General features: G+C 38.0%; 1 protein-coding gene across 2 annotated transcripts; it reads left to right on the top strand.

Annotated features, from left to right (window-relative positions):
* The first annotated feature begins 5,147 nt into the window (after window positions 1–5,147).
* Window positions 5,148–12,336, top strand: LOC114720699 (mitochondrial Rho GTPase 2). Of its 2 annotated transcripts, XM_028906373.1 has the most exons (14): window positions 5,148–5,510; window positions 5,828–5,960; window positions 6,038–6,187; window positions 6,761–6,937; window positions 7,045–7,296; window positions 8,014–8,082; window positions 8,219–8,274; window positions 9,726–9,807; window positions 10,258–10,469; window positions 10,628–10,697; window positions 10,884–10,996; window positions 11,514–11,664; window positions 11,784–11,970; window positions 12,069–12,336. In XM_028906373.1, the coding sequence occupies exons 1-14, from the start codon at window positions 5,305–5,307 to the stop codon at window positions 12,137–12,139; spliced, it is 1,929 nt and encodes a 642-aa protein (XP_028762206.1). In that variant the 5' UTR covers window positions 5,148–5,304; the 3' UTR covers window positions 12,140–12,336. The 2 variants fall into 2 exon arrangements, with proteins under 2 accessions (XP_028762206.1, XP_028762207.1); XM_028906374.1 differs by lacking the exons at window positions 11,784–11,970; window positions 12,069–12,336 and having other exon boundaries at window positions 11,519–11,598.
* Window positions 12,337–12,911: the final 575 nt, after the last annotated feature.

The following is a 12,911-nucleotide window of genomic DNA, read 5'->3' as shown; positions in this document are numbered from 1 at the left end:
GAGGGATTGGCACCTGCAAGCTTGCTTTGCGTGGTGGAAAGACCTTGATACTCCATGATGTGCTTCATGCTACCGACATCCGACGGAATTTAATTTCTGTTATTTGCTTAGTAGACTTTGGGTTTAATGTTTATTTTCATGATAAAGTTGCAGACATTTCCTTTAACTCTGAATTTTATGGTTCAGCATTCAGATTCCAGAAATTTTTTGTTATGGATCTTGCTTTTGGTTTTAACGCTCATGATTGTTTTGCTATTTCTTCAAGCAATCCTGATATGAATATCTGGCATGCTAGACTAGGACATATTAATCAAAATAGAATGATTAAACTAGCAAAAGAAGGAATGTTGGGCACAATCCCTAACATGGAAATGTCCTTATGTGAAAATTGTCTAGCTGGTAAGGCAACTAGAAAACCTTTCGGTAAGGGAACAAGAGCTGAAAATCCATTGCAATTAATCCATTCTGATATCTGTGGTCCGATGAGTGTGAGGGCGAGACACGGAGCTTGGTATTTTATTACCTTTATTGACGATTTTTCACGATATGGTCATGTCTATTTGATCTCGCATAAGTCTGAAGCACTTGAGTGCTTTAGACGATACATAAATGAGGTAGAGAATCAAATGGACAGTAAAATTAAAGCATTACGTACTGATCGAGGTCGTGAATATTTATCTGATCAATTTAAACAGCTCTGTGAGGAAAAAGGGATAATTAGACAACTGACTATCCCTGGCACTCCACAACAGAATGGAGTGGCTGAGAGGAGGAATAGAACTCTTCTAGACATGGTTAGGTCTATGATGGCTCAAGCAAACCTACCAATTTCATATTGGGGTGATGCTTTGTTAACGGCAACCTTCATACTTAACCGTGTGCCCTCAAAATCAGTCGCTTCCACACCCTATGAATTATGGACAAAACGCAAACCGGATCTAAGTGTCCTAAGACCCTGGGGGTCAGCAGCATATGTTCATGATGATTCCCACAAGCATGGGAAATTGGGTCCTAGAGGAAAGAAATGTATCTTTATAAGGTACTCTGAACAATCTAAAGGATATGTTTTCATAGGTGAAAACGAAGATGGAACAGTGACTGAAATGGAATCAAGAGATGCCACATTCATTGAGACTGAATTTCCTAATAGAGGAGATGTTGACCGCACTGTATCTCTTTATGAGACACAGGAACAAGTCAGTGCAGAACAAATTGACAGACCAGAATCGTCTAGGTGTGTCAATCTGAGTGGGAGCCAAGAAAGGTCAACACCAAGACCTGAACAAAGAAAGAAAGATAAGCAAATAGCTCCCGTCAGAAGGAGTAACAGGGAAAGTGTTCCCAAAAGACGCTTTCAAATAGAAGGCGAATCTCTCTTAGTTACTCCAGAAGGGGATGATGAGCCCCGTTCTGTACGAGAAGCCTTGTCAGGTCCTGCAAAAGATGAATGGATGAAAGCTATGGAAGAAGAAATGGACTCAATGAAAAAGAACCAAGTTTGGGTGTTAGTTGATCTTCCAAAAGGGCGTAAAGCCATTGGGAACAAGTGGGTTCTCAAAATTAAAAGAAAAGTGGATGGATCAATTGACAAATACAAGGCTCGATTAGTGGCAAAGGGGTACACACAACAGGAAGGAATAGATTATGAAGATACATTCTCACCTGTTGTGCGTTTCAATTCTATTAGACTTATTCTGGCAATAGTAAACAGTTTAGATTTAGAATTACATCAAATGGATGTAAAAACCGCATTTCTGAATGGTGATCTGGATGAAGAAATCTATATGGAACAACCATTAGGTTTCATTGAAAAAGGAAAAGAAAATAAAGTTTGTAAACTCAAAAGGTCCATTTATGGATTGAAACAGTCATCCAGACAGTGGTATTTGAGGTTTCACAAAGCAATAACCTCATATGACTTCCAAATGATAGAGGAAGACCACTGCGTCTACATTAAGCGGTTTGAGGGTAATTTTGTCATATTATCCTTATATGTAGACGATATACTATTAGCCGGAAATAGTCTAGATTCGGTGGTGGCTATTAAAGAATGGCTTTCGTCGAATTTTGAAATGAAAGACATGGGTGAAGCAGAATACATACTTGGAGTTAAAATCCAAAGAAATCGTTCAAAACGAATCCTCTCTCTTTCACAAGAGAATTACATCAACAAGATTCTTGAGCGATTTAACATGAAAGACTGCAATCCCATGAGTACCCCTGTTGCTACTGGAGTGGCTTTGAGTTCTGACATGTGTCCCAAAACCGAATCTGATAAAAAGAAGATGGAAAGAGTTCCATATGCCAGTGCTGTTGGTAGTCTGATGTACGCAATGATGTGTACAAGACCAGACATCTGTTATGCAGTGGGACTGGTGAGCAGATTCCAGTCTAACCCCGGTGAAAAGCATTGGAAAGCAGTGAAGAGGATCTTGAGATACTTAAAGGGCACTTCCAATTATGCACTGTGCTACGAAGGAGGTGACCTGCGTCTTGTTGGGTACTCCGATGCTGATGTAGGCGGAGATGAAGAAGAACGAAGGTCAACTTCAGGTTATACCTTCTTACTCAACAATGGCGCCATATGTTGGAGTAGCAAGAAGCAAACGTGCATTGCCTTACATTCAATGGAAGCTGAGTTTGTGGCATGCACTGCAGCAGTGCAAGAGGCTTTATGGCTGAAGAGATTTATAGAACACCTTGGATTTGGAAATGAGAGTACCAATCCGGTGATGGTATACTGTGACAATACTGCAGCCATAGCCTATACTAAAGATCCTAAGTATCACAGCAAAACCAAGCACATTGACATCAAGTATAATTTTGTTAGAGATTACATAGCACAAAAGATTGTTACTGTACAATACATTTCAACCAAATGTATGGTAGCAGATCCTCTGACAAAGCCAATAGGCGAAAAAGTTTTTAAAGAACATGTACAAGCCCTTGGCATACGTAAAGTGTAATATGAATGCTTCATTAATGAAATTATATTTCGTTATCACTTTATGTGTCTGTCTGAAAGTATACAATGTCTAGTATGTCGTACAGGTTAAAAAGGTTGGCTCTCTCACACGGGCAACCGCCTTTGACACTCAGGTGGAGTGAACAAAGATGAGACATTTGTGTTCACCAGTAAAGCAGCAATGAATGCTGATATGGTAGAGAAGAAACACAAACTTTATGTCGCCTTGACTAAAGTGTAGCAAGTCAAGATGAGATCCACGTTGATAAAGTTGGATCGAAGTTTGGAATCCCACTTCCATAATACCTGTAGCCAGACAACAAACTCTTCAACGTCGACGTCATAACAATGAGCAGAGTTGAAGAATTTGGGTTTAGATACTGAGTGTGTCTGGACCTAAGTCTGTACGGTGTTAAAATAAATCTAAATCGACATACGCTCTTATAGTAAAAGAGTAACACCGTAGCATGTGTTTCATACCACATGTGCTGAGAGAACCGCAAAAGGGAAGCAAGTGAAAGATCCCTGCTTCATTGCTGTGTGAGTCCCAGGGAGGAATTATCCTCCTATTGGTGTCCTTTGACTTTGACAATATCATGAAGATATGTTTCAGTGACTGCTACTTTGGCATATGTCCTATGGTCATGATTGATGCGATCTAAGGTAGTATGCTAAGAAAGCGACTGATTCATTTCAAAGTGATATTTGGGCGAAAGGAAGATTAACTGTGATATACACACCTATGCTAGTGTCTGTGACATGTCCCTTATGACATTTTGTGGTCATAAGTGTGGATACTAGACATACGAGAAAGGTAATCTGAGTCAACCATTGACTCGAGAGGGATTAGATTTACTGTGAAAAAGTGTATATAAGTAAATCTGGGACATCTGAGGCATAATTTTAAAATTCAAGCTACACAAAGAAGAGGGTAACTTGTGCTGATCTTATAAAAGGATTTCTAGTACAAGGACCCAAGCGAAGACGTCATGCCCACGCGGTCACGGCAAAGCACTAAGTATGAAATTGAGGGAAGGTGAAGAGACAAGACCCGCGACATCTAATCCACCAAGTGTGAGTGGGAGATGTAGGAAAATGGGCCAGTCCACCCTTGGTGGATTGGACCCAAGCCCATTTATCATTTGGGACTCCAATGTAAATAGTAAAACTCTTGGGTCTTTAACTGTAATTTTCGCCTTTTCATATATTTTGCCAAAAGGCAGGAACGGTTGTGCAGAGGAGACGGTTTTTTTCTTGGGAGTTACATAACTGATAGATAGGGATCAGTTTATGGGATGTGATGTGCGTTTTTCTTTCTCCCGCTTAACCATCAGACTCTCCTCTCTCAGTCTCTCCAAAAACTCTCCCACCGGTGTAATTTGCTGTGTCTCCCAGATCCGACTCCGTGACCGTGATCGGACCTCCGCGTGGCAACCTGACTTTACTGCAGACTCCAGGTATGCCCGAAATCCTTCAAATCTTAAAACCCACATGCGGCGCACATTGTTGAAATTGGAAATGTTCATATCCACAGACTTGATTCCTTCTTTTCCGTTTTAATAAATTGGAAGAGTTTCTTGGGCGGTTATTTTTGCAGCGGATGTCTTGTTCTGTTATTTTTGTGCTTAGCGTCACGTGTTTATGTTGTAGGTTGAGAAGAAACACTCATTTTCGTCCAAGCCATCAGTTGAACTTGTACTCTTCATTCGAAATTGCTGAGATCCGTGTGCCTTGAATCCATTCTTATCCGATGATCATCCTGTTCACTACAAATTAGATTTTATGTTTATAATGGAAGTAGTGTGATGTTTTTTCCTATCTTTTTGTCTCTCATTGTAAAATTTATTCAATTTATATTAAAAATAGATGTTTTTAAATCCAATATTTTATATTTTGAAATGCAATACAGTAAGCCAGTCTAATTTAATTGTATTTCACATATTGAAACTACACTAAAATTAAAAGTATCCCCCTTTTCACCAGAAAACATAAAAGTATGCCCGTCAATTTCCGAGAAACAAGTTGTCAATCACTGAACTGAACCGGGGATTCTGGTTTTTTCCCCCCCTAAAAAGACAAAAAAAAAAAAAAAAAACTGAACGGGTTTTCGGACCCTGAATGAGGTGGAATGACGAGCTATAAAAATTTCACGCTTTCGTGGGGTTTTGATTCAACGCAAAAGAGGGACCTCTAAAAATTCAAGAAAAAATTGGCTGTGTTTCATAAGGAACGAAGCGGGACCAAGACGGAGCAATCCCGCCGGATTGCCGAGTTGCACCCATTTTAGTGCTGCCTTCGCTGCTCCTACCGCCACTGCTTCCTTCATTCACTTCGCATCAATGGCGGTTCACTCCTCCTTCGCCGGTCCTTCCGGAGTTCGAGTCGCCGTCATCGGTGACCGAGGTACCGGCAAATCTAGTTTGATAGCTGCTGCGGCTTCTGAGTCCTTCCCCGACGCCGTCCCCCCCGTCCTTCCCCCCACCCTGCTGCCTGATGACTGGTTCCCGGATCATCTTCCGCTTACCATCATTGACACATCTTCCAGGTCCGTCGCAGAGAGCTCTTGTTTAAGCGCCAAGAAATATGTGTTCCCCCTCCCTCTAATGGCAGGAACCCTTTATATGTCTGTGTATATATATCTGTCTTATACCTGTTGTTAAGCAATAATAAAACAAATGTCATGCATTCATCATAATGACCATCGTTATTCTTTTCAAACCTGATTAAATTTGGTTTCCTGTGTTCTTTACAATTTTTAGGAGATTTTAGTTTATTTCTAGTTATCGAGTGTTAATATTTGCTTTGGAAAAAGTAATAGCCCGATCATTCCTCAATCTAATTAGAGCATTATTTTCCTTTTAGCTTGGAAAAACGGGGCAAGCGCAATGAAGAACTGAAGCGAGCTGATGTAGTGGTCTTGACATATGCTTGTGATGAACCGACGACCATTACTCGTCTTAGCACTTACTGGCTTCCTGAACTGGAGGAGTTGGAGGTTTGTACTGTCATTCCCAATGACAAATTAAGCATTAATGTCAAGCAAATAATCATTTCTTCTTTTTGACTGTGCAGGTAAAGCCACCTGTAGTTGTGGTTGGCTGCAAGCTAGATCTGCAGGACGAGAATCAGCAAATACACTTAGAGGATCTCATGACGCAGCTCCTACAACAGTATGGTGAAATTGTTACATGTATGGAATGCTCAGCAGCTACACTATATCAGGTATGTTGTCTAACCCGGTGATTCTTGCTTGACAGTTCTTACTTTTGTTTGACATAGCAGTCAAAATGCCTTAAGTTAGTCATTTGGCGTTTCATTAATGAAAAAAGAGAGATGAAAATTGCATTATTGGATCGCTCTATTAGTTTAGTGTTTTTGCATTGGAAAGATCAGTCAATCGCATGGCTGATCATCACAATAATTTCTTATAGTAGTTAAGCAAGTTTCTTATCATTTTTTATATGTCAGAATACAAATCTATGCTTCAGAAGGCATATACTACGCCTAGTCATTCATGGACATCGCTGTGGGACGTTGAATCCTTCATTTAAATGCTTTTTTTTTCCTGGAATGGGGTTACTATCTTATTTCCAGCATTCACCTTATACAAGAAGCATGGGACATTGAAAAATGTTAAATCATTTTGCTTGTTTTCCTCTGCAAGTATAACAATGTGAAATTCATGCTTGTTATCATTAAATATATATTGTCTTGATGATGTTGAATTCATGTTTGGCTTCCTCTATGCAAAAGTGAAGCTCTCCATAATTACAAACTAAGTTTACCTGTCTTCAGGTCCCTGAGGTGTTTTATTTTGCTCAAAAAGCAGTAGTTCATCCAGTGGATCCATTGTTTGATCATGAGAGGCATGCTTTAACAGATAGATGTTTAAGGGCACTGAGGAGAATATTTGTTCTCTGTGATAGAGACATGGATGATGCCCTCAATGATGCAGAGCTAAATGGATTTCAGGTTTTTGATGGCCTTTATTTATCTTGAATAATAAGTTTTTGTTTCCTTTATGTAACCTCCTGTATTTCAAGAATACTGAAAATCTATAGTTGTAAATATTTCAACAGGTTATATGTTTTGACACACAGTTGCAGCCATCTGAAACAACGGAAGTGAGAACACTTATTCAGCAGCAAGCACCTGAGGGAATCAACCAGCATGGTCTTACTTTTCCAGGCTTTGTTTATATCCACAATATGTTCCTGAAGAAAGGACGTCCTGAGACAATTTGGGCAGTTCTAAGAAAATTTGGATATAATAATGATTTGAAACTCCGAGATGATTTTCTTCCAGTTCCATCTAACTATGCATCTGATCAGGTCCCCTTTTTTTTCCTGGAAAAAAAAAAGTTTGATCATTTTGAGATTCCACTTTGATTCACTTTGTTTGATTTAAATGGAAGAGGTTAGACTGCTGGCACTGCTACTGGTTGTTATTAGTATATTCAATTTCTGTGTTAGCAATATTCCAGTATGCTTGAAATTAATGACCTGGGAACACTAGAACGTTTCTCATGGTTCATGCTAGTGTATATTAATTGTTAACCATCAGATTCCGTGGGTTTGGTGAGTGCCTAAATTTAAAAGCATATATGGATGTCTGAAAAAGATTTATTGCGAACCTCTTGGGTAGCATGGATTGGTGATTCGGAAAGATAAAAAAAGAATTATATCTAATCCTATAGCTGACACTTAGTATTGCATAGTATTTATTGTCAGGTTTTTTCCATTAGCCTTGACGTTTTGTACGAATTTCATAATTTGAATCCCACTTAATTAGCACCTAGTACTTGGTAGGGGTCATTATATATTATTTCCTTTTGTGCATGAATGAATTGAAGAAGGGGATGTGTTATTTGATGGTGTTGGTTTTGCAAAGCATGATTGTTGAATTAGATAATTGTGCACTACATTTTCCTTGTTTATAGGCCATTGTGTTGTAGATAAGCTGTTTGCAAAGTTGTTCCAGAGAATCATAACCCTAATTTATGTCATGTATGATATGTAAGTAATTACTTTTTTGACACCATATTTCAGAGAGTGGAGCTGACAAGTGAAGCTGTAGAATTTCTGAGTGGTATCTTCCGACTGTTAGATACAGATAGAGTATGTAAAAGCATTTTGAATATCACGTCACAATTGCTGCTTTTTGCTATTGCTATCTTCTTCCCTCTTTTTCAGGCAGTGTTTCACGTCTAATATGCTTCTCTAATCTTTGCTTTGGAATTTTGATGTTTTCCAGGACCGAGCCCTGCAACCTGCAGAGCTTGATAAGCTCTTTTCTACTGCCCCAGAAAGGTCAACCTTTTTATACTCGTTTTATTTTTTGTGACAGTATGCACATTGCATTCGTGTTATCTTCTCAGTGAACTTGCTGTCTGACTGAGGATCAAGTAATCTAGAATTGGTTGGCTGTTAGTAATAGCTGCTTTTGCTGAAGTAGGAGAACTTAAAGATAAATCCCACGTTCAAAACTCGGGAAGAGAACTGTCCTTGTGAGATTCTACTTTTGCTTACTGAATATTAGAGGTCTTTCATTCCTGTAAATATTTCAGTTCAAATCACATGAAGCTTGCTTCTTCTACTTTTTAGTGCTAAGCCCTTCATATTTGCTGAATCTGCATTCACAAAGAGAGATTGATTGGAATTGGCTTAGTGTATGAGGGGAAAATAGATTACTGCAATCTGAATCACAAGACACAGTTGCTAAACTTTTGAGAGGTTGGCTCTCTTCATCATGACCTAACCCAAACGTTTCTTCGTTGCCTTTCATACCTCTCATTTTCTCCTTTAATACGCCCACTCACGACTTTTTATTTGGTCCTTTCTACCCTTCATCATTGCTCCATTCTTTTTCTCCTTTACTATCTGTCTTACTCTTATCCGATCTCCAACCTCAATGGACTGTCCTAGACCAGTAGCTACCCGTTTCTTTCTGTTTGCCAACCCCCTATGTCCCTTTCTGTGTGTCATGGTGGTAGCAGGGGGTTGGGTCTTATCAGAAGCGTTTATCATATAAATACCAATTAAGAAAATATTAGTCTGGTCAATGTTCAAATTATAGTGATACTGAGATTAAGGGCTTCTAGTTGCCAACTATTGTTTTAAAGGGTGGAATAGGACGACTAGTACCATCGAAAGGCTTGGTATGGATACTGATTGGATGTATCAATGAGAATAGCAAGGGAATGCTTTAAATTAATCTGGAAAGGGGGAAAACGTTGATAATCGACATATCAGCTTATCATAGAAAATCTAAAGCAAGTCACTCTTATTTATAATCGATAAATAGTATGATTTATTTCAATTTCCATGTAATACGCACAAAATTTTGTAAAAAAGAAAAAATTAATGCACAGAAATGAGTCTAGTTTCTCTCTATTTGTTTTTTCCCCTCTTGGGCTTCTATGATTCAGTGCACATTTGCCTTTATTGCAATCAATAATTTTCTATCATATGGTTCTGAATATATTGAATTGGCCATTTAGACATGAGAGTTTAAAAAAAGACATGTTTCCATTAGCCTATATGCAGAATGTTACCTCGAGAGAATTGGTACATTAGAAATTATGAGGTCAAATGGATCTTGCGATATTAATTTCCTTACTGTTGCCAATGTTCTGAGGTGATATTTGCTTTGTAAATTGTTTACCTTATTTTTATATTGTGATGCCTCATATGGTCCTATATCTGTGCCTTAATTTTTCTCACTGACATTCTATAGTTTTGATGCTGTATTTGAATTCCAGTCCATGGAGTGATGATCCATATAAGGATGCTGTTGAGAGAACTGATGCAGGCTACATGACTCTTGGTGGATTTCTGTCTCAGGTGTGATAACGTCCTTTGACTTTTATATTCTTCAACCTGCCATTTTTGTTTCTCTTATTCCTAACCATCAGTACTGTGTTAATGTTCTATTGCTATCATAGTTATAAAAATATACACGGTTGTATTGTTTGTGTGTGACTTTCAAATTATGTGGTCATCTGATGAACTGGCCAGAAACTTATTGGTGAGAAGCCTTGTGCCCAGTCAATTACCCTGAAGATGTCATTGCATTATGATTTCTTCCTTTAACTACCTTTTCTATCCTTACTCATCTTTTGAAGGGGACTGGATGTTGTATTGTTGTTGTTTCTAGTTGGGACCACCAACTTTGTTCATTTATATTGTTCAATATCTGCAGTACATAGTTGAAGATTTGTGCTACTTTGCATCATTTCTTTCCATTTAGTTGGAGAAATGAGTTATTCATTGATTTAGCTGCTAAATCTGCAGTGGGCTCTCATGACATTACTTGATCCTCGATCCTGCCTGGCTAATTTGATTTACATTGGATATAGTGGCAATCCTGCTGCTGCACTCCGTGTTACTCGTAGGAGATCAGTAGACCGTAAGAAACAAAAAACTGAAAGAAATGTGTTCCAGTGCTATGTCTTTGGTTCTAAAAATGCTGGGAAATCTACTTTATTATATTCATTTTTGAGAAGGTGTTGCTCCTGAACCAATCACCATATCTTTGTATATTTTAGTTCATTATACTTGATCTTTCATTTTGTAAAATTTAGTCCATAAATACAGTTCATGTGCCGATTTTTATTCTGAGCAACCTTTGATTCCTTTCAGTTGTTGCTCATTCCTTTCGCAGGCCTTTCTCTGATAAATATACTCCAACAACGGTCAGGCAATATGCTGCAAATAGTGTTGAATTAATTGGAGTGAGTATTATGATGCGAAAATGTGATTGTGCCATAAAGGCTTATATTATCTTGTCTTCTCTCTCAGTTTTTTTTTATACTCCATTATTGCTAATGAAAATAACAAGTCGAGTTGGGAAGTCCTGGGGGAAGAAGTGCCCGACATGCAGGATCTAACTGCTTATTATCATGATGTTCAATGCATAGGGCACTAGAAAAACTCTCATTTTGTGCGAGATACCTGAGGACGAAGTAAAGAAATTTTTGTCAAATCGAGACTGTTTGGCAGCATGTGATGTTGCTGTTTTCGTATATGACGGGTATGGTTCTTTTCTTCCACCATATGTTCATAACTTCGTAGTGTTTGGGGCACTTCAAATAAATTTTATTAGTCTTTTCTCCTCTCAAGTCTCTAATCTCTTTTACGCGCTGTTTGGATTTATATTTTACTGTATTTCATTGTTGAACTCTCCAAATTTTCTGCTGCTTGATAAAATATTTTGCATTATATGGTTAACAATTCATGAACTAGATTTTCGACCCAACCTTTTAAAAATAAGAAAAATAAAAAACCATCTTTAGTTGCGAGTTTTATTTTTTGACAAGGCTATATTCTTAACTAAGACTACGCGAAATTGTTTCTCACGTGATATCACCATTAGAACCAGATTTTGAGGCTGTACTCCATGCATTTTCTTCTTGGCCCGTGGTGGGTTAAAATTTCTTGATTGAAAAATCAGGTCTTACCTTATATGCATCTGCATAGACTCGTAGTGTAAGTATCTTCTGCATGTTGTCCTGTGCTGTGGTTCAAGATCGTTGTTCTATGTTCTGTAGTTCAGATGAACATTCGTGGAAAAGAGCCAGGGAATTGCTCGAGGAAGTTTCTAGACAAGGAGAATTAACTGGTCATAGAGTTCCTTGCCTTCTCATTGCTGCTAAGGATGACTTGACTCCATACCCAAGGGCAGTACAAGATTCAGTTAAGGTGTGCATTTTCTGCTAATGGGTACTTTATCCTTGTACAAGTTTTTTGGGTAGTGTATGATTTCTTTGCTATTCCCGCGAGCTCAGGATCTTATCATCTATTATTCGTATGTTATTTAGGTTCCTGAGGAATTGGGTATAGAGGCGCCCATTCACGTAAGCATGAAATTAGGTGAATCAAGTAATGTGTATGATAAGATTGTTAGTGCTGCAGAACACCCTCATTTGAATATTCCTGAAACCGATATTGGGGGAAAGAGAAGGCTGTATCATCAGCTTCTTCATCACTCTCTTATATTTGCCTCAGGTGCACTTTGTTTAGCTACCTCCTAATGAAACCTTACCGCTAATATACACATTCATTTTTGCCTGTCGTCTAAACTTTTTTCTATCGTGAATGTACAGTGGGGGCTGCTATGGCGGTTGTCGGCTTAGCAGCTTTTCGTGGATATGCCATAAAGAAAAATTCTGCTTAGGGTCACCACTTTCCTGAGGACTTCTCTCTCACTCTCTCTCTCTCTCTCTCTCTCTCTATATATATATATAATATTAGAATAGTTAGTGTACAGTGATTGCATCCATTTTCTTGTGAGGATGCCTTGTTCATAAATCATCCTTGTCAAAATAGTTAATTCGTTTGGTTTTCTTAGGTAAAAAAACGTGTTTGGTTTTTCATCTGATTTTCGTTATGCATGTTTTGAACATACTAGAAATGAACTGATGAAGAATTGAAAGCATAAAATGGAGAGAATGTGGTAAGGTAACCTCCCTCTTTTTTTTTTTTTTTTTTTCCTGGATGCAAGGGGAGGTACGAAATTATACGTGAGGTTACATATTGAAAATTGTATTATTTATGAATGTGCAATTCATGATTAGTTTTATTCAGTGTAGTATTCTAGTTTGATTGCGTTTGAATTCATTTGTAGAAAGTGTTTTGCTTTATTTACCCAAGTTCATTAAAAGGTTAAAATGATGTAACATCAGTGAAGCGTCTGATACGGTTTGTTTCGTGGAAGATAAAAAAAACTAACTATATAATGGTACACATATTTCCATCTTTTTAATTAAAATTGGACTTGATAAATATAAAATGATTATAATACAATTAAATAATATATAGATCCTTATATATGCTTGTCAAGTCATTAACCAAAAAATTAACCATTTTACGACTTTGAAAAACATTACTGACGGCAATATACTCTTTCTAACAAAAAAAAAAAGTTCGATAGAGGACTGGCGGCCCTG

Source organism: Neltuma alba, unplaced genomic scaffold (assembly GCF_004799145.2).
Source record: "Neltuma alba isolate B1F8T4 unplaced genomic scaffold, ASM479914v2 tig00011995_pilon, whole genome shotgun sequence".
Classification (NCBI taxonomy): domain Eukaryota; kingdom Viridiplantae; phylum Streptophyta; class Magnoliopsida; order Fabales; family Fabaceae; genus Neltuma; species Neltuma alba.
This window is presented reverse-complemented; position numbering and strand designations above follow the sequence as displayed.